Source organism: Carassius gibelio, chromosome B4 (assembly GCF_023724105.1).
Source record: "Carassius gibelio isolate Cgi1373 ecotype wild population from Czech Republic chromosome B4, carGib1.2-hapl.c, whole genome shotgun sequence".
NCBI classification, from domain to species: Eukaryota; Metazoa; Chordata; class Actinopteri; order Cypriniformes; family Cyprinidae; genus Carassius; species Carassius gibelio.
Genome location: NC_068399.1, coordinates 20,540,926 through 20,554,401, shown reverse-complemented (window position 1 = coordinate 20,554,401; position 13,476 = coordinate 20,540,926). Strand labels below are relative to the sequence as shown.

General features: G+C 37.0%; 1 protein-coding gene across 3 annotated transcripts in view; it reads right to left on the bottom strand.

Annotated features, from left to right (window-relative positions):
• The window catches only part of podxl (podocalyxin-like), a 40,158-nt gene that overhangs the window by 6,869 nt on the left and 19,813 nt on the right, over window positions 1-13,476 (bottom strand). Inside the window, exon 1 of one of the 3 annotated variants that reach the window (XM_052554950.1) lies at window positions 5,901-6,260. The exons of 1 other annotated variant lie outside the window; for it this stretch is intronic. In XM_052554950.1, the coding sequence (XP_052410910.1) occupies window positions 5,901-5,937 (37 nt within the window). In that variant the 5' untranslated portion in view covers window positions 5,938-6,260. Of the gene's footprint in view, window positions 1-5,900; window positions 6,261-13,476 lie in introns of those variants that run through there. One more of the 3 variants, XM_052554952.1, reaches the window with a different exon arrangement.

The window sequence follows — 13,476 nt, the reverse complement described above, 5'->3', positions numbered from 1 at the left end:
TCACTACACTGCAGTGTTGTGAACGCGCTCACAACAGACCCGGAAGAGAAGACAATGTTGAATAAAGTTATAGTTTTTGTTATTTTGGACCAAAATGTATTTTCGATGCTTCAACAAATTCTAACTGACCCTCTGATGTCACATGGACTACTTTGATGGTGTTTTAATTACCTTTCTGGACATGGACAGTATACTGTGCATACATTTTCAGTGGAGGGACAGAAAGCTCTTGGACTAAATCTAAAATATCTTAAACTGTTTTCCGAAGATCTTACGGGTTTGGAACATTAATGACATAATTTTCATTTTTGGGTGAACTAACCCTTTAAGAAGCAATTTAATTACCATTAAACCTAGACATTTCACCTGTGTAGAAACATTGTACTCATGGGTAACCCCTCACAGAGGCATATGATACACTCTTATATCTGTCCTACAGACTCCCACACTCTCACTGAGATTCTGGATGTACTGTGTCAGTAATCTCAGATAACAAGATTTTAAAATGTTTTTAAAATAATTATATTATGCTCACCATGGCTAACAGATGTAATTTTGTGAAAGATTATTAGTTTAAAATAACTGTTTTCTATTTTAATATATTTTAAAATGTAATTTATTCCTTTGATTGGAAAGTTGAATTTTCAGCATCATTTTCAGCATCATTACACCAGAATTCAGGGGTCAAATGATCCTTCAGAAATCATTGTAAAATGCTAAATTCGTGCTCTGTTATTAATAACGGTTCTTACTATTACTGATAATTAAGTTTTTACTGCTTAATATTTTTTGTCATTAATTGACATTTTTAGTTACATTTTGAAATAAATTTAGCATTATTACAATGTAACAAATTATTATTACAATTTTAATGAACAGAAAACTTATTTTGTAAACTTTAATAACATTTCAAATAATACTCTTATTTCAGCTTCTTTTTTAATTAAATAAGAATAATAGACTTCTTTCAAATTAAGTTTGTATTCATCCAGCTTTGTCTAAAAATAACAATCTGTCATTTGAAGTTTTGTTGCCAGGAGTGTTTGTTTTAAGGCCATTAAAGTTGTAAAATTGTTCCTTAATTGCAGTTTGGGGATTAATAAAGTTGTATCACATTGTATTGTACTAATTTCTTTGAATAGGACGTGCACACCCTCAGTCTCCCACCCCCTCCCCAGCTGTGTGCAGGTCCTCTTTGGGCCCTTAGCATGCCCCCTCTCCCCCTGATAGTGTCCTATTCAGGGGTAACTGAACAGGCCCACCGGCCCAATGGGAGGGGGGCAGGGAAGATGGGGATTGGGGGCTCCTTTATGGAGCTAAGTCACAACTAACCCCTTCTATTGAGGTGAGGAGAGACTGTGAATATAAATTTATGTGCCTGACTTAAACGCATTCCTCATGACACACTTCATCAGATGCCATTAAAGTGTACCAGTAGAACTGTATGAAGATTTTTAAGGACAAAGTACTGAAGTGCCACATTTTTTTTCCCGCATTTAAGAGTTTTTGAATAATTGAAAACACTGTATTTATGAGCTACATTTGAGCTCATCTGCTGGAGGAATATATATATATATATATATATATATATATATATATATATATATATATATATATATATATATATATATATATATATATATATATTTTAGCTAAGAAACACTAGCTGCTACTGCTGCAAAGTATCCGTGATGAAGTGAAGGATTCATGGGTAGAGACTAGAGAGGGGAGGCCAGGTTAGAGGTTGGATTAGAGAAGGGAGTTGAAGATCGTGGCAGTGCCAGTTACAGACGTTATACATAATAAGCAGATGAGAAAAGTAGGGGAGAATGACGGAGGGGCCATCTTTGCAATCTCAAGATACAGAGACTAGTCTCTCCTGCCCTTTGCCTTAGACATCTCCCTTATAAATTTTAGATGTTCTCATGTTAAAGGGGGATATGTGTTTTCTGTTTTCCTTTTCTTTAGTGGATTATGTAGCTATTTGTGCATGTTTATGATCTGCAAAATTACAAAGCTCAAAGCCTCCCACAAAAGGATTTATTCTTTCTAAAAGAGAAGACTGATCCAGACCCTTGCTCAAACGCCTCGTTCAGACACACCCCCACATGTCTTCGTCACGCTGTGGAAATATTTTCGTAATGCTGCCCAGTTTGTTTCTGTGCGAAAGCAAAAGCACTTTATTTGGCCTTCTTAAAGTAGATGCAATGAGGAATCCAGATGTTCGAATTTGTTTAACACATTTTAGGAACGACGCCCTGGGTCAGATGGCCAATCAGAACAGACTGTTCTTGTCGGAAGGAGGGGCTTTGTAGAAAACTAAGTGTTGGAGAGAGGCAGGGCAGGAAATACAATAATGTACAGTATTTGAAAAAGAATGTGTTTTTTGAACATTAAAGCATAATAACAAATACACAAAATTATGATCTTTAAAATAGCATCATATGACCCCTTTAAGCATTTTTTAGACAAAAAATATATATATATAAAGTATTTATGTCATTAAATACACCGTATTTCAATTTTATTCAACTATTTATTTTTCATTTTTATTTTTGTGGTATAAAATGATTCATTCCATGATAATCATATGTATATATATATATATATATATTTTTTTTTTTTTTTTTTTTTTTTTTTAGATCACCAGCTTCTAGATCATAGCTGTATTGCACTCGAAACTGGCTATTTTAAATTAGACCTTTGCTATACCTCACCCAAACTTTCGGGGCAGAAAGGAAACACCTCAACACATGACAGAAAACCAAGCATACCAAGGCTTTTCTTTGGGTCTTTAAAACACTACGCCCCCTCTGGTTTCTCATCTACTCTTGTGTCATATAAATCAGTGTTTAATTCCTTGAGTAATCTCTATTATCAGGAAAAAGTTGGATCATTTAGCTGAGAGATGTAGTAAGACATAGATAGAGAGAAAAAGAGAGAGAGAGAGCAAGAGGAACATAGCAGAGGAAAGAGGAAATAAGTGCCACACCTTCCCTGGGAACAGGGATGTTGACTGAATACTTTCCTACCCATTGTTCTGCACTTTCCCAAGCCTTGTGTAAGACAGCTGTCAGGCCGCATCAAGACCAGAGCACTGCCAGAGGATACTTTGTTGCAGTCAGTGTATTTTGACTGATTTAAATGTTGAGGCTTTCTTGACAGTAGAGGATGGAGGAAACCTTCAAAACTCTGAGGTGAACAACATGGATAAAGGCCTACATTTTTATCAGTGCATAGGGTGACCATACGTCATCTTTTCCCTGGATATGTCCTCTTTTAGGACCTAAAAAAATGTCTCCGGACCCGGATTTCTTAATCACTCAAAATGTCAGGGATTTGGCTGTTTTCTTAATCTTGCTCCCACTGAATCTCTGACCATTGCCGCCTGCTCCCGCAACATGTGTTTCGCTCCTTCGATTTTCTTGTCCACTCCTTTAAACATTCTAATATTGTATATAATTGCGCTGTTTTTGAACATTTCTGGCGGAGAATATCAAGTTTTTTTTTTTTTTTGCATTTCACTTACCAAATGTTGTATCCATGGGCCTTTTTGATACTGTCAGTTTAAGTGCCCACCAGTGATGCAGTGTTGCCAGATATTGCTATTAAAACAAACAAACCGTGCAAACTGTCTAAACTGAATTATACATGTCATGCAGACATTCATATGAGGAGTTTAAAAGCAATTAGTAATTTAGAGGACAAATTTTATTTTTGAGTAGTATTTAAATCTCTTTTGAATGAGCTTTCTTGTTGTTCACTTTCAATTTCGTGATCACAAGCACTAAAGGGAGCACATCTTACAAGATCAGATATTTGTCAATGAGCTCAGGATCTGTTGATAAGCAAATACTCCAGCATGGTCTTGCCAGTCATCTCTCCTTATTCTCGATCAGAGATCAATCAAATCTGACTCGTGCAGCTCTTGTTGGATATAGGGGTGCCAAGTTCCCTCATAATTGGGCTACTTTTAAACTGTTGCCATGGGCTGATTTTTGCAAGTGGGTTAAAAGTTTTAAATATTGCATAAATTACATTTGCACAACCTGCACAACTCAATCCAAGAAGCTGAGTCCTTAATCATTTTCAAGAAACAACTGAAAACACACCTCTTTTATCTTCTTTTTACCCTCTTTTACCCTTACTCTTTAAAAAAAAATACCCTCTAAATTCGCACTCTCTAACTACTTGTTTTATTTAACACTATAGCATTCTCTATTATTGCTACTTATTCTATTTATTATAAATAATAACCTTCCAACACAAGCATTATCTGTTCTTTTTCTGTTCTATTTACTTGTTTTATTTGTATTTAAAAATGACCCTCTAACATTAGCATTCCCTATTCTTTTTGTATTCTATCTTCTTGTTTTCTTTTTATTTGTTATAAAAACAAAACAAACAAACACACACACACACACACACACAAAAAAATTGCTATGTATACTTTTAGGCGAAATCCCAGCCCTCCCACACCCCCATACCCCGGCCTCTTTTTGGAAAACTAAAATATGGTCACTCTATCTTATGTTCAGAAAAGCTGAGATTACAACATCCTCATTTTTGCACTACAAGAAAGTGATTTCAAACAATTAATCAGACCTTTTAGAAAAGGCTGACTGAGACAGAGCAGAGTCAAAAGTGCTTATGGTGCTTTTTACAAGGTTGGCCAAACAAAACATGAGCGCTTTTCTAATGACTGTCAGGCTGATGTCTGGAGAGGCAGGTGCACCGCACGCATAATTAAAGAATAACAGTCCTCCCTCACATCCCTCTCTTGAGTCTAAGACGCACTTCATCTCTAATAGTGTCACTGTTTGTAATTTCAGCAAAGCAGCTGACAGAAATGTCGAGTGGCACAGATGTTGCACTTCCCAGAGCTCTTTGCAGGATTTGTTTACACACACACACACACACACACACACACACACGGTCAGGTGCTGTTACATTAATATCCATAACTGTCAGCAAAATGTGAGTTGTTCTATGATAACCTTGAGTTATAAACATAATGCTGCACAGATTAGCTGGTGTGAATTAATATGAATATGAATATTAAATATGAATTTATATTAGAATGTTTACCAATATAACGGGTTGATCAAAAAGAGTCAGAAAATGGCAGAAAAAAGGAACATAAAAATATGTTCTAAGAAAGTTTTGCAAATCTTCCCATTAAGTTGTTATTTATTTTATTATTATTATTATGTTTTAAAAACATAATAAAAAATCAAATATTATGGGAATGTTACTTTTGAATGTTCTCTGAATGTTTTGAAACAAGTAGTAACATTTAAAATATTATTAATAATGATATGTCCAACTAAAAAGTTTCTGAAATAAAACGCTCCTTGAACAATAATTATTAATATTACTGGAAGAATGTTTTTTTCATAGCTTTGAGAGAACTTTGTCAGAACATTATCTCCAAAGTTCTGAAAACGTTCCTCATTATCTGAGAAGTGTTAGACATTTGATCTTGTTTGAAAAACACTAAACCGTCATAAACATTACAAACAGATGTTTCTCCATCCCTCCAAAACAGAAAATCTATTTCACAAACATGTAGCCTACATGTCTGTCGTTTTAAAATGTTTATAGTGTGAGGCTATATAATGAGTTTGTATCGGGGAAAATTTTAACACAATTCTTTAACACCCCCAATTTTCAAAGCCGGGCTAATCACACCTAACGGTTTAAATCATTATCGTCGGGAATTATGCGAGAACGCTGCAAGAATTGTTCTGAAATCACAAATAATTTATTTTCAAACGATGTATTTGAATCATCAACCTGAGCAAAGTTAGCAATTTTTCCTGAAGCCCCTAGTTATTAATTATGATAAATGTTTTATTAACATATAAGCAGCATGTTAACGCATATGAACATAAACTCACCTAACACAATGAGTGTCCACGAGATTGCCATTTTCATTCAGTCAGTTTGATGCTCGCTGCTCCTTCAGTGACTTCAGGAAAAGTTTTGCAAGAAAACGTGGAGACGCCGATCGGTCCCGCTTTTCGTCTCGAGTTTGTATCTGCACTTTTTTTTGCAGCTGGTATTTCTTTTAATCTTAAAGCCAAGAGGAGTGCTTTTGTTTGCGCTGCTTCTTCTCTGAGTCTCTACCCCACCCTGAGGGTCCGGGGATTTGGGGGGCAGAGTTTTGCTGGGTTTCCTTGGCTGCGCGGATTGGATTGTGATGTATTGAATGCGGGGAGTCGTCTGGAGTGACGTACTGTGCGCGGATCTCACAGGTCTGATGCAGCACCAGAGTGGCCAGACACAGGACTAGCCCATCAATACTACTGTCTATATCTAACATCATGCGCGTCACTGTATTAAATCCTGAGCTTTTCTGTGTTTCTTAATATTTAAAGGTGTGCCCTATATATTAGCTAATATTAATAATAACAACAATAATAATGTTTATAAAAGTGTCGTTTATAATACTTATGATAAAATAAATTATACTATTATTATAGTAAAATAATAATATGACAATATATATTTTTTATATTATATTAATAATATAATTTTTATAATAATATAGTTATTGAATAAATGTAATATGATACTTAAGAGGTAATAATATGACAAAATATTTTTGTTCATGGGCTGGATCTTTTAGTTTTGTGGACTTGTGTTTTAGTTCCTGTTTTCCTTATTTGGGCATGTTTCCTGCTGTGCCTGTTATGATGTTTATTTGATTCAACCTGTGTTCCCTTGTTTCCTTGTTGCTTAAGCCCTGTGTTTTTTAGTTTCAAGCGTCCGTTGTTATATTTCTTCAAGTCCTCCTGCGTTAGAGCTGTAATCGGGCCTTAAAAGTTAGGCCCGACAGGACCCGAGCCCGACAGGTTTCGGCCCGAGCCCGACAAGTACATTTTGATTGACAGCTTTTTTAAAGCCCGAACCCGTTTACAGCCCGACATTATTCAAATGTGCGCAAGCACACAGCTCTTTTGCCTTTTGCCAACAGTGAGCAATTTATTCATGTTTTAACATAATTTACTCATAACTAACGTAGACTAGACCACTTGGAAGTTGGAATAAAGAAATAAAATAAGTCCTGTGTCACATCGTAACATCTCAGCATTCTAGACATAGGCTCATTTAACCTATAAACAGACCAACGCACCAATAAAAACTAGTAATTAAAAAAAAATTCAATTAAGATAAATTTTAAATTAAGATGGGTATTTGGCAATAACGAAATTAAGATAAAGGCTCCGCCGGATTTGCTTTATTTAATAAAAGAATAATGCCAACAGCGTAAATACTCTGTCAACATTATGCATTTAAGACTCAATGAATATTTAGTTATCATTTGAAAAACCTTTACTCACAGAGATTAGGCTAGGTATAGTTTTTGTGGAGGAAAATGATTGAATCCACTGTAGATGTCTTCAGCGCGTTCCTGCGCTCACTGATGGTGCGTCATTATTCACTCATTATTCTCATTATAAGCATGGTCAAAACTTTTCCACACCTCAGAGTTTGCTTTAGTTGCTGGTGCAACCAAAACGTAATCACCAGAGGCAAGCCTCCGTTACACCTGCTCAGCATTCATTTTCGCATCTTTCTTGTGCTAATCGAAACACATCACATGACAGCTCGTTTACCTCGCAAACCGGAGCGCAAGCCCGAGCCCGGCCCAAGCCCGCGTAAGATGATAGAAATTAAGCCCGAACCCGACCGAACCCGTCGGGTTCGGGCAAAGATCTTCAGCTCTATCCTGCGTTCTAGAGCTATTCTGTTTTATTTTTACATCATTAAAGTCTGTTGGTTTTGAGCTACTTCCACGTCTCCTCGCTCCCTTGGGCCCTGTGAGATTATGACAGGATCCATGAAGACCATATTTGGTCAGGAAACTAATGGGTTAATTAGTCTGAGAAAGCTATGTGTAATCGCAGCTGGTGTGGAGTTTGTTGTGTGTGAAGGCCAGATCTGACACTGCCAGCACAACACCAGTGTCACCGCCAATAACCATGACAACCAGACTTCAAAAGCTCCTGTTTTAGTGCGGGAAAATCATGTTTACTTTTAAGTGCCATAAAAGACAATACCTCCATTCAATTTTAGTTTCATGAGCTGTGACCTTTTGTGACCTCCACTCATGGGCATCTACTTATGCTCCATTAATTATAGCATTAGCTCAGTGTGGGCCCAGAGAAGGCCCTCTGTTGTAACCAGTCAATAGGAAACATTAGATCAGAGCAGAGACAAAACTCCTGTCATGTCATGTGTGATTGTTATGAATTGTAGAGGGGAAATGTTTTGGGTGCTGCACAAAGGGAGATAAACACATGGGTGTTGGTCGTATTTCCGGGGCGTTTCTCTCAGTCCTGAAATAGTTGCTATGATAGCCTGTTTGCCCTCTTAATGCTCTAAACATGAAATGTTTGGAGACCGAATCCATTGTTATGTGGAGAAACAAATTTGTTTAGATTGTCTTGCAAGAGCTTCTATTCTTTATTTTACACTTTAGTTGAGTCGAGCCGTGTGTTGTCAAGTGTAAATGCTCCATGATTCTCACAATTGTGTCGTAATGCCAGCAGCTGGGCAGAATAATGTAGTATATTGCTATTGGACTTGGACTTGAAGAATAAATTAAAATTCCTTTGTGGATACGCACTGTAGGTGTCTGACAAATTGTGTAGAATTTACCTCTGGTCCCGATCGCCTTGCACATGTCATTTTAATGTTAATGTTAATGTTTTTTTTTGTTTGTTTGTTTGTTTTTTTGCAACAGATAAATACAAATTTCTATAACTCATCTTTTATTTTTTTTTAGGGTTTTTTTTCAATGGGAAATTAATTCACATACGAGGTCAAACATTCTAAAAACTCGAACTAATAGCCTGGAAGTATACAATAGGTCTGAAGAGACTCTGAAATCATGACAAATTTAGATTTTGTTATTGCATATAATAATTCGTTCTCAGAAAGCAGATACGGCATTTATTGCAAGATTAGTTAAACATTCCAAATGCACCTGCAGACTATTTTTCCAGGCATGTTTTTTTTTTTATCAGTGAAGATTTCTTTAAATAGTGTAAAAATTAGTGGTGGGCCGTTATCGGCGTTAACGTGCTGCGTTAACGTGAGACTCTTATCGGGCGATAAAAAAAAAAATATCGCCGTTTATCTATTCTCAAAGTTGGGTTGGGAGCTGGGTCTATACTAAGCAAGCTATGATGACTTTCACCTTGATATTTTATATAACTGACTCGCTGAGGACAGCCTAAAAAGATGCTCAGGACAGATGACGGGCCTCTGCTGCGCATCGTCACAAAAGCTTATCTTTTTCACGTGTTGTTAAGCCTTACCACTTGTCAATTTAAACATTAAAGCATCCAAACACAAGACACGGAAAAGCTGAAAAGAGTAGCTGGTTACTCGCGTGCTGTGTTCGGTGCGCACGAGAGAGAGAGACGCGTATCACGGACAGCGACACTGAACCGAGCTCTCTTCTGCGGAGTTCTCCTCGAAGTCCCTCCTGCACATGAACGAACAAATACAAATCGAGGTTTGAACAAACAAAACGATGTGAAAGAGCCCAATTCAGTACTCGCGGTGAACGCGTCCTGTGTGAAACGCTTTTGCTGCACCACATATGTAACGCACACGGACTGCATATGCACTGCAGACCGATTATTATTATATAAGCATTTTCAAGTGTTTTGATCAAAACACTTAAACATCGAATTTGCTTATTTTTGCTCTAGTGCCGACAAATACATACGAAATATGTCAAAATATCCACCTTAGAAATTATGCTTTTACAGTTTTTACAGTTTTAACAGTCAAACCAAAAATTATTCAGACACCAGATATATTTTTAATATATATATAGCAAAACTGTAATAATGTGACAAATGTTGAAGGTGTCTGAATAAATGAAGGTTTGATTGTATATTTCATTTTTACATTGAAGACTATCCAGTGCTTTTTTACATTTAATTATTTAGTTTCTTTATCTTGAAACCTACAAACTTGAAAAAAAACTTTAACATTGTGCAAATAGCACAAATAAATAAAAATAAACGAACATACAAATTAAACAATTTCAAACAGGGCCCACTGGTACTATCTTCACTGGGTCCCCGCTGACCCCAGCTACGGCCCTGCTCACGCCTGTTTCACACATACTCCGTCTGCAGTGTGTATGCAGTCCGTGTGCGTTATGTATGTGGTGGAGCACGGACTCGATGTGCTTTTGACTTAACAGTGTCTTGCAGGCCTAAGCCATTGTTGCCCTACACTCAAATGGAAAAAAATACATTAAAAAAAAAAAAATCCTGTTAGGTAAACCCCAGCATTTTTAGTTTTTTAGTTTTTGACCATTTTACAGTGATTTTACCATTCAACATTTATGGTTTAGTTAAATTTCAGGTCGTTTGGGCTGGAAAAGTTGACTTCACACAAGAAAATGGTTTCAAATCTCCACTCACACACCCATGCAGCTCTGTCTTGTAACGTAACACATTTGTAAAACTAGAGAACTATGTTGGGCCAGATTTTCGAGGGTGCCCTTCTGACACTCTTCGCAGGGCGGCGAGTGACGGATCGCATGTTAAACAGCTCGGGGGTCGCAGGGCTGGAGGCCGGCGCTCTCACGTCTGGCTTCACGCCTCCCATCCATCGTTTGCTCAGTGGCGCGAGGGTTTGTCACAGGGAGAGCGCGCGCTCACTCTGCCTCATTAAAGAGCCACAATGGTAAGAGCATTCCAAGAATGTGGCGCTCATTCACTCTCGCTCTTTAGATGCGCTGAGACGCCGTGCCAAGCTCTGACAGGGCAGGGCCAAGCCTCCCCCATGATGAATGCCATTGAGATTTATGGAACACGTTCCTTAGATATGTGGAAAGTGTTAGTGAGTACTGTACATGTCCAGCGCTCCAGTTATCTGAGATCTTTTTGTGACTCAAAACGCAAGCAGCTTCAAATGTTTGAATATTACTAAATAAATCTTCCTGAAATAAAGACAAGTTTTGTATATAGTTCAAGTAGTATATATATAATTTATTTATTTATTTTTATTTTATTTTATTTAAATTCTCCAGAAAATCACAAATGTTTCCTTACTTCAAAGAATTAAGCTACCAGAAATGATTTACATGTTCTTCTCTTCCAGACTTCAGCATGTCATACTCCCTCATGGGAAAGTCTTTAGCAGTTTTCCTGGAGTGAAGATACATGGTCTGTTAGTGAATATAGTTATGGTGTAATGATAAATGGAAAGACTGAGCAATGCTCTGAGACACAGGTGGTCGGTGTGTGTGTGAATACATCAAAACTCAAAGCTTAAAATGGCAAAACAGGCAACATGACACAAGAATGCAGCAGATTCCAAAACATGGTTGACATGTCAGAGATTCTGCACGGTGTCTCTTTGATGATCAAAATAGCATTTGCATAATCTTGCCTGTATTGTTTGAACTCTCTCTTTTACTGTGAGATAAATGTATGCATGTGTGTGTGAGTATCCATGAAAGTATGTGACTTAGGAGTTGACAGGACACAGAACACTCTGCACCTCCTTATCAGCAGCCTGGTACCAACCAGAGTCAATCCCGAGAGGAAAAACAGCACTTTGTGTGTGTGTGAGAATGTGTTTGAACGGAGAACTCCTCCAGTGTTATGATCTAGTATATTTTCTCATCTGTTGCTGACAGTACCACTCCCCACAAATCTTGTTTATTTCTACCTCTTTTTCAATTTTTCAAAGCACTCATTTATGTTTGAAGTGTTTAAAACCTCTTAATTTCAAGCTGACAGGCAGTTATAGTATTATAATATGTAAAGAAATGTCTTTCAAATCCTCTGTGTCTTCTGCTGGAAAAGCAGCCATTCAAAACTGTAAGATATTTGTTGCATATAACTCTGTGTGTATGTGTATAAAATACTTGATTTGGTACTTTAATACTTGATTTAATTGATTAATTTAAATGCTATTCCAATTCCCTCATTCAAAGGCACTAATATTGGCACCCTTGGTACTCCCAAGTACCTTCAGTGATGTGATATATATATATAGTCACACTCCAATTCCTCCATACCTGTAGCTTTGAGCCTATAGACTAAAAACCCCAATTAAATATCAATGTCTTTGAGAACATAAGCATCTTATGTGCCATTGTTTGACAAACAAAAGATTATTGATGGAATGTTGCAAAAAGTGACATTTAAATTGTGATGCATCTTCAGATGAGTGACAAGACCAAGATCTAGGCTGGGCATTTACCATGAACAATGGAACAAGCTCTTAACCTCTACAAGCAAACAATCAGTGCATAGGTGTTTAGATATGACCTTTGACCTGTAGAAGAGTCATCTATCTGCCTCTGGTCTGATAACTCGGAGCTGTAGATAATCTCAGAATGCTACTGTAGAGCTGATGGAGCCAGGACAGGAGATCCACACCAGCCGTCAGGCACATGCACACTATTCATCAAAGGGGGCTCGAGCACCGTTGTCCTGACATTTTATGCTACTGGTCAGATTTTCCTACCAGCATTTTTCGTTGTCGAATACTACCCACTGTTTTAATGGGAGGTAGCAAAATCTGACAGGGTAGGACAAATCGACAGAACACTGGCCCTTTTTCTTCCTCGAGAGAAAGTGCCCTTTTTTCTATGGAATTTTGTATATTTTTTATTTTTGTGTATGTTTCTGTTTGCACACAGCTTTCCCTATCAAATAGATAAAAATGTCGGGTCAGGTCGAGGTGGATAATTCTTAATAATTTGTACGACCTGATTCATACGATTTTATACAATTTGTCTAAACCCCAGCATTGGTTAGGTTTAGGGGCAGGGTTAGGTGTAGGTCATTCGTACAAATTCATACGAATTAGCCACCTTTTAAAATATGTACGAATTGCCGTGAGATCGGGTTGGTTTAAATGATTGAGTTCAGTCGCAATGACTCACTTATTGAGAGTGACTTGCTGCCACTTACTGACAGTCTTAAAGTATCCTTAAAAAATCTGATATCAGTATTTAATGTTTTACAGTTTAAAATATCAAAACATTATTAATGCATGTGTAACTGCAGAGTGAACAGACTGTAAATGCATCTAAATTCCCCTCTAATGCAGCTTCTGTGCTTTCTCTGCATTCCAAAGACTGATTTTGTCATTTGCTTAATTTGTCATTTGCTTGATAACAGCCCAAATGACTTATTATTCTAATTCACTGATTTGATTTAAAAATCAAACTGAAAAGATGATGCACACTTTTAGAAAAAAATGGCTTTATAAAGGTAAAACTGCCCATAGAAGGTAAAACATAAATTTAAACTTTTTGGAAATTAATTTCTATCACTGCTGTGAACTGATCTCCAAACAGAATATGAAGAATTTAAAAAACTTTAGGAGTCAGCTGTCCATGGCAGCCCTTAAGATGTCAACACACTCAACAAAATAACGCCTAAGTATCATTATAGATAAAATCCCAGAAAATATTGATCTTTT